The 17,175-nt window shown below is 37.7% G+C and overlaps 1 protein-coding gene across 1 annotated transcript; it reads left to right on the top strand.

The window, feature by feature from the left end:
- Nucleotides 1-117: 117 nt before the first annotated feature.
- On the top strand, nt 118-5,282 carry LOC109193598 (probable galacturonosyltransferase 11). The gene is made up of 2 exons (XM_019344477.1): nt 118-726; nt 3,621-5,282. Exons 1-2 carry the CDS (start codon nt 571-573, stop codon nt 5,073-5,075), a joined length of 1,611 nt encoding a protein of 536 aa, XP_019200022.1. The 5' UTR covers nt 118-570; the 3' UTR covers nt 5,076-5,282.
- The last annotated feature ends 11,893 nt before the right edge of the window (nt 5,283-17,175 follow it).

The following is a 17,175-nucleotide window of genomic DNA, read 5'->3' as shown; positions in this document are numbered from 1 at the left end:
AATTCGGAGTAAATAATTTTTTTGGGCAGGGTAAAAAAGGCGCTGTTTGAGTGATGCAGTGCACGTGCTCCGCCCTCCATTGGATTTGCTTGATCGCCTTCCGTCTATCTACATTGAACAAATGGGACGACCCTCTCGCATTTTTATCTCTTCACAACCTGACATTTCATGTGTCAAACCTCTCTTCTTCTACAGTACTTTTGAACATCTATCGTATACTTTCCTTCACTGCTACGCTCCATTAATTCTGATTTTCTCACCTCAATTCCCGAGGCATAGCTCCCACTTTGTGTTGCCCCCAGAGATCGTATTCAAATATTTGGGGTTTCCGCATTGTAGAGATCCCAGTATGAGGTTCTTCATTTGAATTTGAGTGAATGGGTTTGCTTCAAAATCTTTGAGTCCAGGCTGTATTGAGTGAAGGGCAGTGTTTGGGATTCTTGATTTGGGGTCAAAGATTTGAGCTTTTCCTGATTCATCTGGGGAGTTTGTTTGTTTCCTTTTTTCTGGATTCAATCTGGAAGCCGGGTTTTGCCTGCGGTGGTGAGTTGTGGAAGGGGCCGGTGAATAATGCGGCGGCGGGCGGCCGATTATCGGCGCCCGGTTCGAAGGAGGTTCTCTTGTTGGATCTGGACGCTACTCGGAATATTCTTTGTCGCAGGTTTCGTTTTGTTTGTGTTGCATCACCTGCATGACAGTAAGGATCATGTAGAACAGCAAAATTTGGTGAGTCCTCAGCTTGAATAACTCTTTTCAACTGTTTCAAATTTTACGTGCTTTCTATTTCATTCAATTCAAAATTACTTCTTTTTTCTTCCATCCTCAGATTTTCTAGTCTAACATTGCTCATTGCTTTGGCTGCATTGGTTAAGCTTGAAATTTGGGATAATGGAACTCCTCTTTGTGCGGTTTTAGGATGATGTACAACTTGATTTCTTATATGTTTGCTTTTGCACTCATAAAGTTGGCTTTTTAAAAGAGTTAATACCACTTGGGTCCTCGGAGTATAATGGTACCGCCACTTTTAGTCTTAAACTTTCAATTTAACCAACCATGGTACTTCAACTTTCAAATTTAATCAACAGTGATCCTTCCATTAGTTTAGTAAGGGCAAAGTTAGGACTAGGGCCGGTTAAAAATTAGGAAATTAAAAAGATTATAAGTGGTTAATTTGAAAGTTGAAGGAGCACAGGTTGTTGAATTGAGAGTTTAGGACTAAATGTGGGGACCCCAACTGGTATTAACTCCTTTTTAAAATGATTCCAGTGATCTTCATATTCAATGTTTTGGTAGTGCCTGCACTTTTATGAGCTCGAGGGTTTAGCCATGGTGTTTTGAACCTTGCATCATGTATACATGTTGCCAAGGCTTCACTTTTTGACTCTGTAAGAGATTTAACTACCAGCAAGGGTGTAAATTTGCAAAACATTAACGACTAAAAGATGCAAAGGATTGTTTCAACTTGCGTTGTCCTAATTTGTACTGAGCTTTTGCTTGGTTAATCTTTATGAAGATGTGATATGGTTTTGCTTGAGCTCTATTTATATTTTTCATTTGAATCTTCAGATTTGGCTTGGTTCATTTTCAGTTTATAATTCATTTTTAAAGAACTAGGTTTAATACCGATCTCCCATGTAGCATATTAGGCTTCCTCTTTGATGGATCTCAGCGCTACACTATGCTTACTTCCCAATAGGTCACCATCCTGTAAGTCAAGCATGCTTAACCACGGAGTTTTTTGATTATCTGGTTGCCATATCCTTCTTAACAACCGGTTCTAACCTCAACCAGCTTAAGGTCTCTTTTCAAATTTAATTGATACAATTTAAAACGGTACATGGAACTTAGTCAGATGCTTCGGACATTGAATAGTGAATGTGTTTTTGAAGGTCACTAACATGTCTAAGTTGTATTGCACTTTCATTTCAAATCAAGCATCTTGCTTTACTTGGGTGTGATTATTTAACGATAGTTGGAATCTGTATCATATGATCATTTAAATTTTGATTTTTACACTTTGCAAATTTTAAAATTGTCAAATATATAAAATGGCTGTTAATGATAACTTGGATTTTTGTAATTGGCTTCGTTGTTCTGGGGTTCTTCTTGGTAAATATGTTTCTGGATTTGTGATTTTTCATATAAAAAGGTGGCTGTAGTTAAGAGGATAAGTGCCATATACATCACACTTATTTTACTTTGTTAACATTGAATATTAAAATTGACAAACAAATTGGAAGTTGCTATGAGAATCTGGACTTTAGCTTACTTATACATTTTCATATTCTCACATTTTCTTGTTCCCTTTATTAAATTGCACCTGAATTTGTGGTGTTACAGGGTGGTGAGCTATGAGGATATTATATGATAGTTAATGATTCCCATGAATTATTCAAGTAAATATATGTATCTATTAGAGTCATGGCTCTAACTGGGGCTTGTGATTTTTGTTTTGTTTTGAATGTGTTGCCAATATCTAGAGCTATACATAGCTTTGCATTACTTAAGGAATGATAATATGATGATCAAAATGTTCTTGGTCCTTCAAAAATAGGAAAATGGTCAAATAAGCCCTTGAACTTTACGCGAGGGAGCAATTAGGTTCCTGAACTTTTAAAAGGTTCAGTTAAACACTCCAACTTATAAAAATCAGGCAAGTAAATCCTATTTACTGGTAACCTATAGGTTACCACTAAAATTATGATGATGTGGCTGCCGTTGACCGTCGTACGCCACGTTGACCACCGTAAACCGCCACCACCACTGTTCAAGAAAAAAAATCGACCTAGGCGACTCCCGGTTGTCTTCTCCACGACCAGCTGTCGCCTTCTTGAAGAAGAAGAAGGCAACCACTGGTTGCCTTCTCCTGGTCGCCTCCTCCATCGGAGAAGGTGACCAGCTAGTCTCCTTCATTGGAGAAGGCGACCAAGCTGGTTGCCTTTTTCATCAGAGAAGGCGAGCGTTTGCCGGCGTTAGTCCTTGGAGTGTTGCCGGAACCTTGTGACCTGCTATTACAGGTCACTAACTGGTTTTTGGGCTTCAATGCACCAAAATAACACGTTGATGAGTTTAATTCCACATTTTAAAAGTTCAGGAGCTTAATTAACTTTTCGAATAAAGTTTAGGGGCCTACTTAACCCTTTCCTCCAAAAAGTATTAATGTCCTTATGAGAAAATGTGATAATGAAAGATTTATGTTATTTTTCTGAAATCCTAAACACACAAAAACACCCAAAAAATAGGGAGCAGAACATAATGCTTGCATACTAATACAATATACTTCATTCACTTCCATAAAAAAAAATAATTTTGAAAATGTCTGAACAACAGCTTAGCTGGCTCTACTTGAACTGTTCTTAATTTCTGTGAGTTGGGTTTCAACTTGTTTTTAGCTAGCCTATTGTTAACTGTACTAGATGAAAGCATTCAAAAAAAAAAAAAAAAAAAAACTCAGACAGTACTTAACCAAATCTATCCATGAAACCCGTATGAAAAAGAATATATAATGTAGAATATCCCTTTATTCTCAAAACACGTTGTACTTTCTCTGTCACTATGTTGCCTCACTCTTGAAATGCCTTATTAACTCTCTCCCGTTATATTGAATTTTCTGGTTTCAGGATAGAGGTTCCAGAAATGATCAGGTTGTACATGAGCGTTTAAATTTTACCCAAGAAATATCGAGTGCGGGATCATATGCCCGACAATTAACGGAGCAGATGACACTTGCCAAGGCTTATGTGATTATAGCAAAGGAGCACAATAATCTTCATCTTGCGTGGAAGCTTAGCGTCAAGATAAGAAGTTGTCAGTTTCTGCTTTCCAAGGCTGCTATGAGGGAAGAACCCGTCTCTTTAGATGAAGCGGAGCCAATCATTCAAAGCTTATCGTCGCTAATCTTTGAGGCACAGGATGTGCACTATGATATAGCGACCACTATGATGACAATGAAGTCGCATATCCAAGCTCTCGAAGAGCGTGCGAATGCGGGGTCCGTTCAAAGTACAGCGTTTGGACAGCTAATCGCCGAATCGGTTCCTAAAAGCCTTCACTGCCTAGATATTACGCTCACGACTGATTGGCTTAAGAAAATGTCGCTGCGGGATCTCGCGGATAAAACGAGAAACTCTCCTCGGTTAGTGGACAACAACTTGTACCACTTCTGCGTGTTTTCGGATAACGTGCTGGCGGTTTCGGCTGTGGTTAACTCGACCGTTTCCAACGCTAATCATCCCCAGCAGCTCGTGTTCCATATCGTGACAAACGGGGTGCATTATGGAGCGATGCAAACTTGGTTTCTCAGTAATGATTTTAAAGGGTCGACGATCGAGGTGCAAAATATCGAAGACTTGAGATGGCTGAATGCTTCTTACTCTCCCGTCGTTAAGCAGCTGCAAGAAGCGGACGTGCAGGAATATTATTTTGGCGGGTCCGAGGATGCGAATATCGAGCCAAAGCTTCGCAACCCAAAGTACGTATCTTTGTTGAATCACCTCCGCTTTTATATCCCGGAAATCTACCCCCAGCTGGAGAAGGTAGTGTTTCTCGACGACGATGTTGTCGTGCAAAAGGATCTCACGCCGCTCTTCTCGTTGGATTTGCACGGGAACGTGAACGGCGCGGTGGAAACATGTCTGGAAGCCTATCACCGTTTCTACAAGTATCTCAACTTCTCGAACCCGCTCATCAGCTCAAACTTTGACCCGCAGGCCTGCGGGTGGGCGTTCGGTGTGAATGTGTTCGATTTGATCGCGTGGAGGAAAGCAAACGTGACTGCACAATACCATTACTGGCAAGAACAGAACGGTGATGGGAGCATTTGGAAGACGGGGACCCTTCCTCCGGGCCTATTAGCCTTTTACGGGAGGACAGAGCCACTGGACCGGAGATGGCACGTTCTGGGATTGGGGTACGACCTTCACATCGACAAGAACTTGATCGAGAGCGCAGCTGTGATTCACTTCAACGGGAACATGAAGCCATGGCTAAACTTGGGGATTAGTAGTTACAAGCCTTTATGGGAACGGTATGTGGATCGCAGCAATTTATACATTAAGGGTTGTGTTAACCGGTGAAAAATGATTCTTTTTTGGCATTGTTAAACTTATTCCATCCCTGATATTGGCATTGCCATAGATTTAGGTTTAGGAAATTTTGACCTTCTTTGGCTTCTCATGAATTTTTAATAGCTGGGAGAGTAAAAATGATTCTTCTATACCAAAAGGAACTTGTTTTCAGGACACCAGGTTATGCATGAAATTATATTCTTATTATTATTATTATTATTATTATTATTTTTTTTTTTTTGGGCTTATGGCATTTGCATTTTCTAGTGAAGTAGAAAATCTTGGCTTGATTGAATTATATAGATTTATGGATTGAAGTCTTGTACTTTGTGCGGTATTGATTGTTTAATAGCTTAGTAAACCGTAAACATCACTTCTTCCTGGATTGAACCACTAATTATTGATATAATGTAAATTTGTAAGAAGAATGATTTACTTAAGAGATTGAATATCTTTCTCATATATGTTTCTTGTGTGTTATGTGTGAGAGATTGTAAGAGAGATTTTGTGCATGTAGCTCTATATATGAAGTCCAGTGATTGTGATGTATATATGTGATGGAGGCAATTTATTTCGTGCATCAGGGTGCACATTGTATTGTGCGTCCAGGTGCAAAACAACGTGGTTTTGCACTTTTCTTTTTGTTGAAAATTCTGCTTTTCTGTGTTTGCTGTTAACTTGTTAAAAAAAAATTTCATGTTTTAAAAATGTACATAATTGTATATGAGAATGTACATAATTGTATAACAGAATACACAAACTTTTAATTGTTAAAAAAATCGTGTGTTCGAATGTACATAATTATATAAAAAAAATGTATATAATTGTATAAAATAATGTACATAATTGTATACCAGAATGTACATAATTGTATAACATAATGTACATAATTATATAACATAATACACATACACTCTGTCGCGTTGACTTTCCATACAACTTAACAAAACAACGTCGTTTTGGGAGGCGCGGGGCCCACAATACTATGTGCACCGTGGTGCAGGGTATGTGCAGGGTATAACGACTATGTGAGGGATACGGAGTACAGACCGGAAGCTGACACATTGATTACTGACTGCAAATTCACAATGAAGCAATTTCAAGAGAGTGAGATCATTTACGTGCTTTGTGAGTGTAATCAATGTGCTGACTACCTAGCTAACATGGGGCAAGACAACCAGTGGGGTACATCGATTTTGATTCACCCTCCTACCGGTGTAAGAGACATCCTTAAGCGTGACGCACTAACGCCATTAATATTGCAACTGGAAGAGTTTACTAACCCTTGGGACTTTCCGGTCCCTCCTACGCACCAAAAGAAAAATATCAATCTATTTTTCTATGAAATTACCATCACTACTTACCAAGATACCAAGTATGTATGTATATATATATATATATATATATATATATATATATATATATATATATATATATATATATATATATATATATATATATATATATATATATAATTTTTTATTTTTTATTTTTGAAAACAGATACCAAGTATATTCGTAATGTTAGATTTGATTTTTCTCTTTGTCTCATTTGAAGATTTAAGTATTATTTTGACAAAGGAATTGAAATTATATTGATCTAATAGATATTGACGAAACAATTAAAGAGCTAGAGATGTTAGGTAATTATTAACTTACCTATTCACATAAAAATGAATGACAATGAAGCCTCAACTAGTAAGACATATATGTTAAAGATAGAGATAAAAATAAAATGATTAATAACAAAAACAAGTTAGAAAGTGAACAATTAAATTAAAGAAAAATTCGTAATGACCATAAAAGAAAATATATATTACTTGTTTTGATAATACATCAGATCAGGAAAACAATATCATGTTGAATTGTTGATAAACATAAACAAGCTATTAAAAACATATACATAATAGAGTAAGAAATAGAAGAATACAATAAACAAATAGAAAAAAAAAAAAAAGAGGATGTGAAAATAGATCTAAAGTGTTACCCAATATTATAAAGAAACTTTCAAAAATAGAATAATGTCAGGAATATCACTAGTTAGTCTAAATGATATAAAAACAAAAAGAAAAATATTTGATGCACTCGTCGGTGTATAGGTGCTATACACTAGTGGTGATGAGGTATGACAGACATCTCATTAAAAAGAAAATCAACATTAATTAGGTCCTTATTTGCAAAATGTATTTATTCTAAATTTAGTATATTAAAAGTTACAAAAGTTTGTGTGTATATACATATACATATATATATATATATATATATATATATATATATACATACATATATATATATATATATATATATATATATATATTTATTTATTTATTTATTTATTTATTTATTTATTGATGGGGGTTATGAAGGAGTGGACCTCTATTTATTTTTGGTTTGGGGCCAAGCTCAAAGAGGAGGGGAGGGGGGGGGGGGGTGTGAAAAGCAAGAGGCAAGGGAGGCCTAGAGAAAGGCGCGTACACAGATGATTTGACGCGTCGATCCAAATCAGTAGTCGAGTCCGAGAAGAACTGAGGATTCGATGCATCGAGCCTTAGGCTTGACGTGTTGAATAATTCCAGTAGGGTCTGGAAAGTTGGAAGTCAAAACTTGACGCGTCGAGAAGTCACAGCAGGCAACCTGGAAAATCGACGCCATAGGCTCGACGCATCGAGTCGTCGTGGGCTGGGCGAAAAGTGCAATTTCGCCAGTTTCCAAAATCGCGAGGAAAATTCCTATTTAGCCCCTAGCTTGACTCCCGCTATAAAAGGACGTCTTCCTCAACTCTTGAAGTCCTATGCTGAGTTTTGGAGACAAGAAGAAGGAGAATTGAGAGCGCTACGAATTGTCTTTGGAAGCAAGAAGAAAGCTAAGGAGATTTCGGAGAATCGCTTGGTTAATTCTTGTACTCTTTTAGATTATTTGTAAACTCTTAATTGTTGCTATGTATTACATCTTAGCCATGTGTGGCTAAGTTTTCTTAGAGATTCTTGGGTAAAAGTATTTATGAACCAATGTACCTACTTTTATGATTCTTTAATATATATATATATATATATATATATATATATATATATATATATATATATATATATATATATATATATATATATATTATTTGGGTTATAACTTGTGTTGCAATTGTGATTATATCGTTTGATGCTAGTAGTTAACAGCCGTAATTACTTGTTTCATTGCTTTCTTTGTGTCACAACGGGAGTTGGGCATAATTTAGGACACACACAATTGCACTTAACTGTTGCACCTTGGGAGAGGGCAAATATGTTATGGAGTTTGGTCCTTAGTTATTGTACAACGGGAGATGGTAGTAATTAGGGATTTATTATGAATGCTTGTTCTTATATTGTTGGGTGTTTATATTACGGGAGTGAATATTCACATAGGTTAGAGATTACGCGAGTAACTCTTCCCACTATTTGCATTCTCACACTTGTTAAACTCAGATTTTAATATTGTTCCTAAGTTTGGCACTATGTGATTAAATACTTGAATCCTAGGAATCTCATTCTTTCCCAACTATTTTCACAAACCTGCATACTTTTCTTTTATTTTAGTTTTGCAATTAATCAACTATCCATGATATTCCTTAGGATTAGCTTCACATGAATAGATTAGTAGCTATCTAGTGCTTAATACGCTAGTAGCTAGTGCTTAATACGCCCCATTTCCCTGTGGATCGATAACCCGATACTCCGGGTATTATTTGTTTGTCAATTATACTGCAAGTCTACAATCATTAACCCTTTTTCAGGTCATGAAAAGGAGGGTAGGCTTCACATGGACGGCCAAATGCCAGGAAGCATTTGACCATTTCAAAGCTTACTTAGCCTCAGCCCGTCCTGTCCAAACCGGAGAAAGGTGAGGTCTTGTATGTCTACATGGGATAGCTCCAGCGGTTGTGAGTTCAGTCCTCCTACGAGAGGAGGATGACATCCAAAAACTCATCTACTATGCCAGTCGGGCCCTACACGACGCAGAATTGAGGTACATCCCTTTGGAGAATTCGAACAGTTAAAAAATTGGCATATTACTTTCAAGCCCACTATGTTGTGGTCTTGACGGATCAGCCCCTCAGATCGGTCATGAGGAACCTCGTATCGTCTAGGAGAATGGTAAAATGGGCCATCGAGCTCACCCAGTACAGCCTTGAATACAGACCCCAAACGACCATCAAAGGACAAGCCTTGGCAGACTTCATAGTGGAATGCACGGTTCCCAAGAACCTAGAGGAAGGGGGGAGGGGGACTAAGGTTACCCCCACGAGAATGGGAAATGTTCACCGACGGAGCCTCTAGTGGGAAAGGTTGCGGCGGAGGCGTAGTGTTAGTATCACCTAAGGGGTTCAAGATATACCGGGCATTCCTCTTCAATTTTCAGTTGTCTAATAACGAAGCGGAATATGAGGCTCTAATTAGGAGGACTGAAGCTCACGAAAACACTATCAGCGCGCCGCCTGAGGATCAGGTCTGATTGCTGGTTAGTAGTAGGGTAGGTTAACAATCTGTTCGAAACCAAGGAAAACCGGATGAGGAAATACAAGGAGGTGGTGGTGCAACTAATTGCGGGGTTGGAACAGTGAGAATTACAGCAGATCCCGAGAATGGAAAATGAGGAAGCAGACCTTCTCTCTCGCCTAACCCAAGGGGTGGACGAACACCTCGAGTACAGTTCGAGAATAGCCTAGGTAATAGAAGTCGACAGTCCAGTATCGAAAAAGATGAGGTGTTAGCCATCCTCCCGGCTCAGGATGAATGGATGCACGAGATGCTTTTGTATAATTGTTAGGAAAATAATTGTGGCTCAAATTCATGAAGACCGTTTTCCACGTTGCATGCTTAATTACATCCTCCACTATGCACATCATCCGACTTTGGCTCTCAAAGTGTTGCTGCCGCATGTCTCCCCACGTTGCAGCTACTGCACATGTCCTTCCTTTTTTCCATGCACAATTTTCTCTTATAAATTGTATAAATAGGTTAGGCAATTGCTTTTGTAATTCACACCTCTTACATTATTCATTCAATTGATTCATTCCAATTTCCTCTCTTCTCACATACTTTTATATATATATATATATATATATATATATATATATATATATATATATATATATATATATATATATATATATATATATATATATATATTTTCCCATCCTTAATAATTCATATGTCATTTATATAGTTTTCCTTATTTCTATTATTTAACTTCTATAATTCTCAATTTTCGATTCTTCGCTTCCGCACTATTCCGCTATATTCCTAACAAAACTAATGGGGTTAATCGGAATGATCCTGCTTGAATAAAGAAGGTAATGATGATGGCCCCTTCATTTTAGGTGATAGAAGGTAAATTGTTTAAATTGTCTTTCGGGGGGCCATTGTTGTGGTGCCTTACCTGAGTAGAAGCCAAGCGAGTAATGTCCGAGATGCATGAGGGTTCTTGCGTCGCCCACCAAGGGGAAACGACACTCGTTAGGTGGATAATCTTATAGGGTTACTACTGGCCTCGCATCAGGGCTGATTGCATGGAATATGTGAGAAAATGCCAAAAATGTCAACTGTTCGCAATCTTGCCCGGTAGGCCGGCATCTTACTACACCCCAGTCACTTCAGCGATCCCGTTCGCGAGGTGGGGCATCGACCTATTGGAACCCTTTCCTAAAGCGATAGGTGGGTTGAAGTTCATAATAGTGATAGACTACTTCACCAAGTGGGTAGAGGCAGAACCCCTAGCTTCCATCACGGGGCATGAGTGCCGCAAGTTTATCTGGAAAACATATTCACAAGATTCGGGTTACCATTGCAAATCGTGTCCGATAATGGTAAGCAATTTTACAACCCCGACGTCGGAAGGTTCTATGCATACTTTGGGGTAGAACACACCAAGGTGGCCGTGGCATACCCTGCAAGTGAACGGCTAAGTTGAGAATACCAACCGAATAATACTGGATGACATAAAAAAGAAAGTCGAAGCGGCAGGAACTGCATGGCACGAGGGATTGTCATCAATCCTATGGGCATATCGAACCACACCATATGCCCATGGAAATCCTATGGGCATATCGAACCACACCATGGCACGAGGCGCTGATGCCATCTGGCAGGGCGATGCGGTATGATCCTGAGCAGAATGATGAAAACCTAAGGGTTGAGTTGAACATAGAGGAAATGAGGGAGCAGACCCGTAAAAACATAGCGGAATATCAAAGGATCACCAAACAACATCACGACTCCCGGGTACGCCCGCAGAAGTTTCAGGTGGGTGACCTAGTCTTACGCAGAAGGGAGGCTAGCAAACCTCTCTAAGGGGGTAAGCTGGCTAAGAATTAGGAATGGCCCTACAAGGTGCCGGCCATTGTGCGGGACGACACCTACAAACTAGAAAAGATGCATGGGCATTCAGTGAGCCACCTCTGGAACGCACATCACCTGAGGTGTTTCTTCCAATAACTAGTGCATCTTTTGAGAAAGATCACGCAAGAACATCACCACGAGGTATTCATATATAGTCTGTACATACGTTTTCCTTGCTATCTAAATAAGAATTTCTTGCACGTTTTCGCACTTAGAACTCTCTTTGTACTAACTTGGCCCGGAGGCTCGGATAGAATCTAGGCCCTAGGCCCAAGTGGCACATACCCCTACCTAGGCTTGCAGGAAAAGGCACGCAACGCAGTGTGCAGCTCAAAAAAAAATGCATACTACCAAAATAAGTGGAAGCTAGCAGCTTTGATCAATAAAATTAAACCCAAACTCACCAACTAACTCCCGTGCAACCCAAACTCAACTGACAAAACCCCAACGTACTATCAGTTTGCTATCAAACCCAAAAACCCCTTCGAGAATGGAAACCCCACCTGTATCTGCTTCCAATCTCAAAATACGGGTACCCATTAATTTTCACCTCATGGAGTATTTCCCTTCATCCCAAACACTACACTGTCGCACATATGATATGAAGGAGCAAACCCCCAACCCCCCACCTCAAAAAAAAAAAAAAAAACGTTTGAAATTAATAAACCCATGAGTACAGAGTTTAAATTCCCAGTTTGTTTGCACATGCAAATAATTAATCACTAATTTTCACCCTTATAAATCTTTACAATGCTACATCAAACTTGGGGGAAATGCCATTCCTCAGACGTTTGCATTGCCAGAGCTTCTGCTTCCCGAGTTCGCTTCCGTGTATTGCTGGGCATCTCGACGTATACTCTTGATTCGCACCACGTTCGCTGAAACTTCGTTGGGGACAACCAGGAGTAGAATGTGTAGACTCTGTGTGTAACAACCCTAATTTTTAAAACATTTAAAGCTTATGAAATCAAGGCAAAGCTATTATTAATCATCTAAACATGGCATAAACTAATCATAAGAGTCGGGGTGTTATGCCACACCTAGGTTTGAGAACCTAGATGCACAGACTACAACTAACTAATCTAAGCATAATCCATAATTAATATTCAAATACAATTCAAGGCACACAGGCCATAGCAACTATGACTAGGACTAACTAATGTTAAATCAGCAGGTCCGTCTAGCGCACTCTGAAGCTACTGATCGGTACCTGAAAAACATGCGGTGTAACAACCGTCAGCGAATAATGCTGGTAACCCACTCCCACGCACTAAGTACAATATTAGTAGATATAAGAAAATCATTTTGAAACCGGAATACATATATAACCTAAGCAACTCTAGCTTTAAAACCAGGATCAAGACTCGAGACACGATAACAGACTTGACATTATAAACAATCATAAAGACTAGCATGCATCCTAAGAACACGATACAAGACGTAATAGACAGATAAGCATATACATGACAAATAGAGACAACAAAGGAATTCAAGACAATCAATTAGTAAGTAATCATCAAGTCACACAATCCATCTTCTAACCTTTTCACTCCACTCCATCCTTATTTTAGTTCCAACCTGTACCTCCAGGCCACTCTTATACCTCCTCCTTATTCCTCCGGAGCAACTACATGCTCCACTCCGTAACCACCAACATGTCCACCAACATGGTAGCACCGAAGTGTCATTCACATGGTCCGTACCTCTAGTACCAATACCAAGGGGTTAGCCCATATAGCTCTAACATGACACCGCGATGCTTATACCCTGACCCATGCCTTTAGACAGCTAGTCTAAGGGTGGTCCATGCATTTAGCACGATAACCGAGCACTCGTAGTGCTTTCCGCCAATAATTCATTTCCACCAATCACAATCTCATCATCATCAGTCACACCGATCATTGCGCAATAACCACGATACTCATCATCATTCAATCAATCAACACATAATCAATCAATAACAATCAAGACATAACAACAACGGCACGCACTATACATAAATTCCTAGAACGGTATTCAAAACATCAAACGAGACTCATACACGACAAATGGGTACAACAGGACACAACGGGACACAGGAAAACATCAAACGGGAAAAAACATCATGACCCACCATTAATTTCCAGTGGGTGGGCCGACCACCCGCCGGTGACAGTCTCAACTTCCAGCGGGTGCCCGGCGGGCAGTCGCCTGCCCGCTGGAACTGGGCAATACGGGGCAGCGGGTAGGTGGTGGGAATTCGTCCCCCCACTGGTACGAAGGTAAAATTCCTGTTTCGGGGTTCACTCGTGGAACTCAAAATCATGTCCAAACACATTCTGACACGCAACAACAACATCACGGATTCAATTAACGAAGATTAAACCAAGAATCATTCCAAATACGTTCTAACACGATTCCTAAGCATGTCAAGACTCAACATCAATTCAAGTAACGGTTCGGGAGCATCCGGAACCTCAAGAACATCAAGAAATATATATGCAAGCCCTAAAGACAAGTCCTAGGCTAGGCTTAACACCCGATCATGCATAAACCCACCCAAATATACCAAGAACATCGCAACAACGAGATTCAAGATACAAACCCTAGGGACAAGCTCTAGACATAATTAAATACAAGATCACACATATAATCAATCACAACATCAAGATCACCAAGATTATCGAATAACCACAATATAAATCCTAGGCAAAGCTTTATCAAGACTCAATCACAGAATCACACATCAAAGGAGCCAATAAATAAGATATAGCAAGGAAAATAGGTTTTGTAAGACATGGGTTACCTGGTAGTTTTAATTAAAACTCCTTTACACCTTCCTAAGATCTTTCCTCAATCGATCCTCCCTAAGCTTGGTGATGGAGAAATCCTTGGCTTGGAGGGGATTTCGTGTGGGGAGAGGGAGATATAGGTGATAGGGTTCTAATGCCTTCTAATCCCCCTTTTATATAGGTTAGGATCACTAATACGAATCTAACTAGGTAAGAGGTTTTAAGATTCCTAATTAGAATCTGATTAATAATGGGCCCTCTTTCTTTATTCCTAACATATATATATAGGTTTAGGATTCCTAATTAGAATCTGAATAGTAAAATGTCTACGTTCTTTACTCCTACAGGATTAAAGGCTTAATTAGAGATAAGGGTTCATGGCCCATTGTGGACCACATTAATTAATCAAGGGAATTCTAACCAACTTAAATTCTTTTTAACTATTTGTTAATGGAATTAATTCCATAATTAATCCGGATTTGAAGGCCGTAACACGGGGTGTTACACTGTGGATTGACGGGCTAGGGGAATCGAAACGCACAAAGAATGTATTTTCAGAAATGGCACAACCCTCCTATTGAATAGATTACGAAATTGCCCCGATGCATATTCACTTACGAAATAAAACCCAACAAATCCCATAAAATAATAAAACACGCGGATCTAATCCTGGCCGTGTAAAATCAAACATTCAATAGTGTGGATATATTTGACCACATATTCTCACCTAACACCTTGTTCCTACCAGATTGGGAACATAGAATTAAGTTCCAGTGCGGGTGCATGTTTCCCGTGCGGTGACTCCGGTGAGTAATGTACGTGAGTTTTGTACTTAAGGTGCGTGAGGCTTGTGCTTATGGTGCGTGAGTTTTGTACTTAAGATGTGTGAGTCTTGTGCTTAAGGTGCGTGAGTCTTGTGCTTAAGGTGCGTGCATTTGTGCTTAATGTGAGTAGTTGTTGAAACTTAAGATGCATGTGTTTTTGTGCTTAAGGTGCGTGAATTTTGTGTTTAAGGTGCGTGAGGATTGTGCTTAAGGTGCTTTGGTTTGTGTTCTGAAGGTATTTTGTTTGTGTGCTTAATGTGCGTGTGTTGTGTACTTAAAGTGTGTCAGTTTAATGCTTAATGAGAGTCCAACCGCACAACCGCACGGGAAGCCTCTCCCGCACCTGATCTCTCTCTCTCTCTCTCTCTCTCTCTCTCTCTCTATAATATATATATATATATATATATATATATATATATATATATATATATATATATATATATATATATATATATATATATACTAATAAAGCCCAAGAGAGTTAGGTCTATAATGGGTAGAAAAAATGACAACAAAATTTTTAATCAAATGAATGACTCAGATTGATCAGATTTTAATTTTTCCTTAAGATTTCCTAATGTATCCCTAATGAATATGATTATCCGTTAATTTTTCCGTTAAATATTATTTGTTCTGTTAATTTCTGTTAGTTTACCGTTAACTTACTCATTGATTTCAATAATAAAGGTCTTAGGTTCAAACCCCATGTCAATCAAAGTTGGCGTAATTAGTACTCTATTTTACTCGTATTAAATTAAATATTAAATAATAATTTAGTAGCCCCAACAAAAAATAATACATATGCATTTCTTTAATTTAGAATTATGTGTCTACAATGTATTTATTAAAAAAAAATATTCATTATCAATAAATTAAATAAGAGAAATAATTTCATTAGTTATATTGCCTTTATTTTTCTCCAATATAAAAATTCTCTACATTCAAATTCATCAATTGATTATATTCGCTACATTGTCCCTATAATGTCTTTATTAAAAAAATTATTCATTATCAATAAATTAATTAAGAGAAATAATTTTATTAGTTATATTGTCTTTATTTTTCTCCAATGTAAAAATTCTTTACATTCAAATTCATCAATTGATTATATTCACCACATTGTCTATTATCTTTTTTGTGCACTATTTTTTTAATTAAATATAAAAGTTATAATACAAAATAATGTTATATATTTATTTACCAAGTATTTTATTAATATCATGAAAAAATTAAAAATATATAATTATTAAAACCAATCATATTAACTACTTGAGAGATTTGTTGACAAAGAGAGTATTCAAATCACGCACACAACAAATTGAAGTGGAAAACTATCTCACAATGTTCTTGTTTGGCAATCAGCAATTAACTCTTCAATATTAATATATATTTAATATTTTATGCCCTAATTTTTATTTGCTCTCCCTTATGTCCTGTATTTGGTTTCAACCATGCCTATACAATTATTTTATTGACAATTATAATTAATCTTGACTATATTATCTTGTATTTGTAAACTTAAAATTACCTATTTAAATACGCAAATTCAACATTCAATTATCTATGCATGAACAATTCCAATATAATCTTGCCTTGATATACTTTAAAGTATTTATTTAAAAAAAAAAAAACATTGGGCATTATCTCAATTGCACAATGCGCGTAAAAAACTAGTTAAAAAATGTAAGACAAAAATTTGTGTGGGACCGTCTCGTCGTGAGACGGGTCGAGCCAAGATGAAAATGTAATGCTTATATGCACAAATGGAATAAAGTTAGAGTAATACTTTTTGACTTTTGTTTTGATTGTGAATGTGAATCAAAATCATAGTTAGTGTTTGATTGACAACTTTTTAAAACACAACTATGAGATTTGATTACCTTACAATTACAGATATTATTCCTTAATTAAAAATGAGTATCATTCCATCTTATTAGTAATTTGATTTTTAAGTTTAGATTAATACTTTTTGACTTTTGTTTTGATTTTAATTGTTTTAAGCAAAATGATGATGGCTAATTATCTTGTGTTCTTAGATGCATCTTTGTTACTCTTCTTGAAGGAAGGTTATAGGATTGAATCTCGGAGGTAGGATATTGACTTTCTGAGTTGCAATAAATAGGGAAAGTATATACATTTAGCCA

Source organism: Ipomoea nil, unplaced genomic scaffold (genome assembly GCF_001879475.1).
Source record: "Ipomoea nil cultivar Tokyo-kokei standard unplaced genomic scaffold, Asagao_1.1 scaffold1895, whole genome shotgun sequence".
NCBI classification, from domain to species: Eukaryota; Viridiplantae; Streptophyta; class Magnoliopsida; order Solanales; family Convolvulaceae; genus Ipomoea; species Ipomoea nil.
This window is presented reverse-complemented; position numbering and strand designations above follow the sequence as displayed.

Bases quoted from the DNA above. Each gene is read 5' to 3' on its own strand.
- LOC109193598 (XM_019344477.1), top strand. From the start codon at position 571: ATGCGGCGGCGGGCGGCCGATTATCGGCGCCCGGTTCGAAGGAGGTTC. The intron at 727-3,620 runs GTGAGTCCTCAG...TTCTGGTTTCAG, and splicing joins ATGTAGAACAGCAAAATTTG to GATAGAGGTTCCAGAAATGA.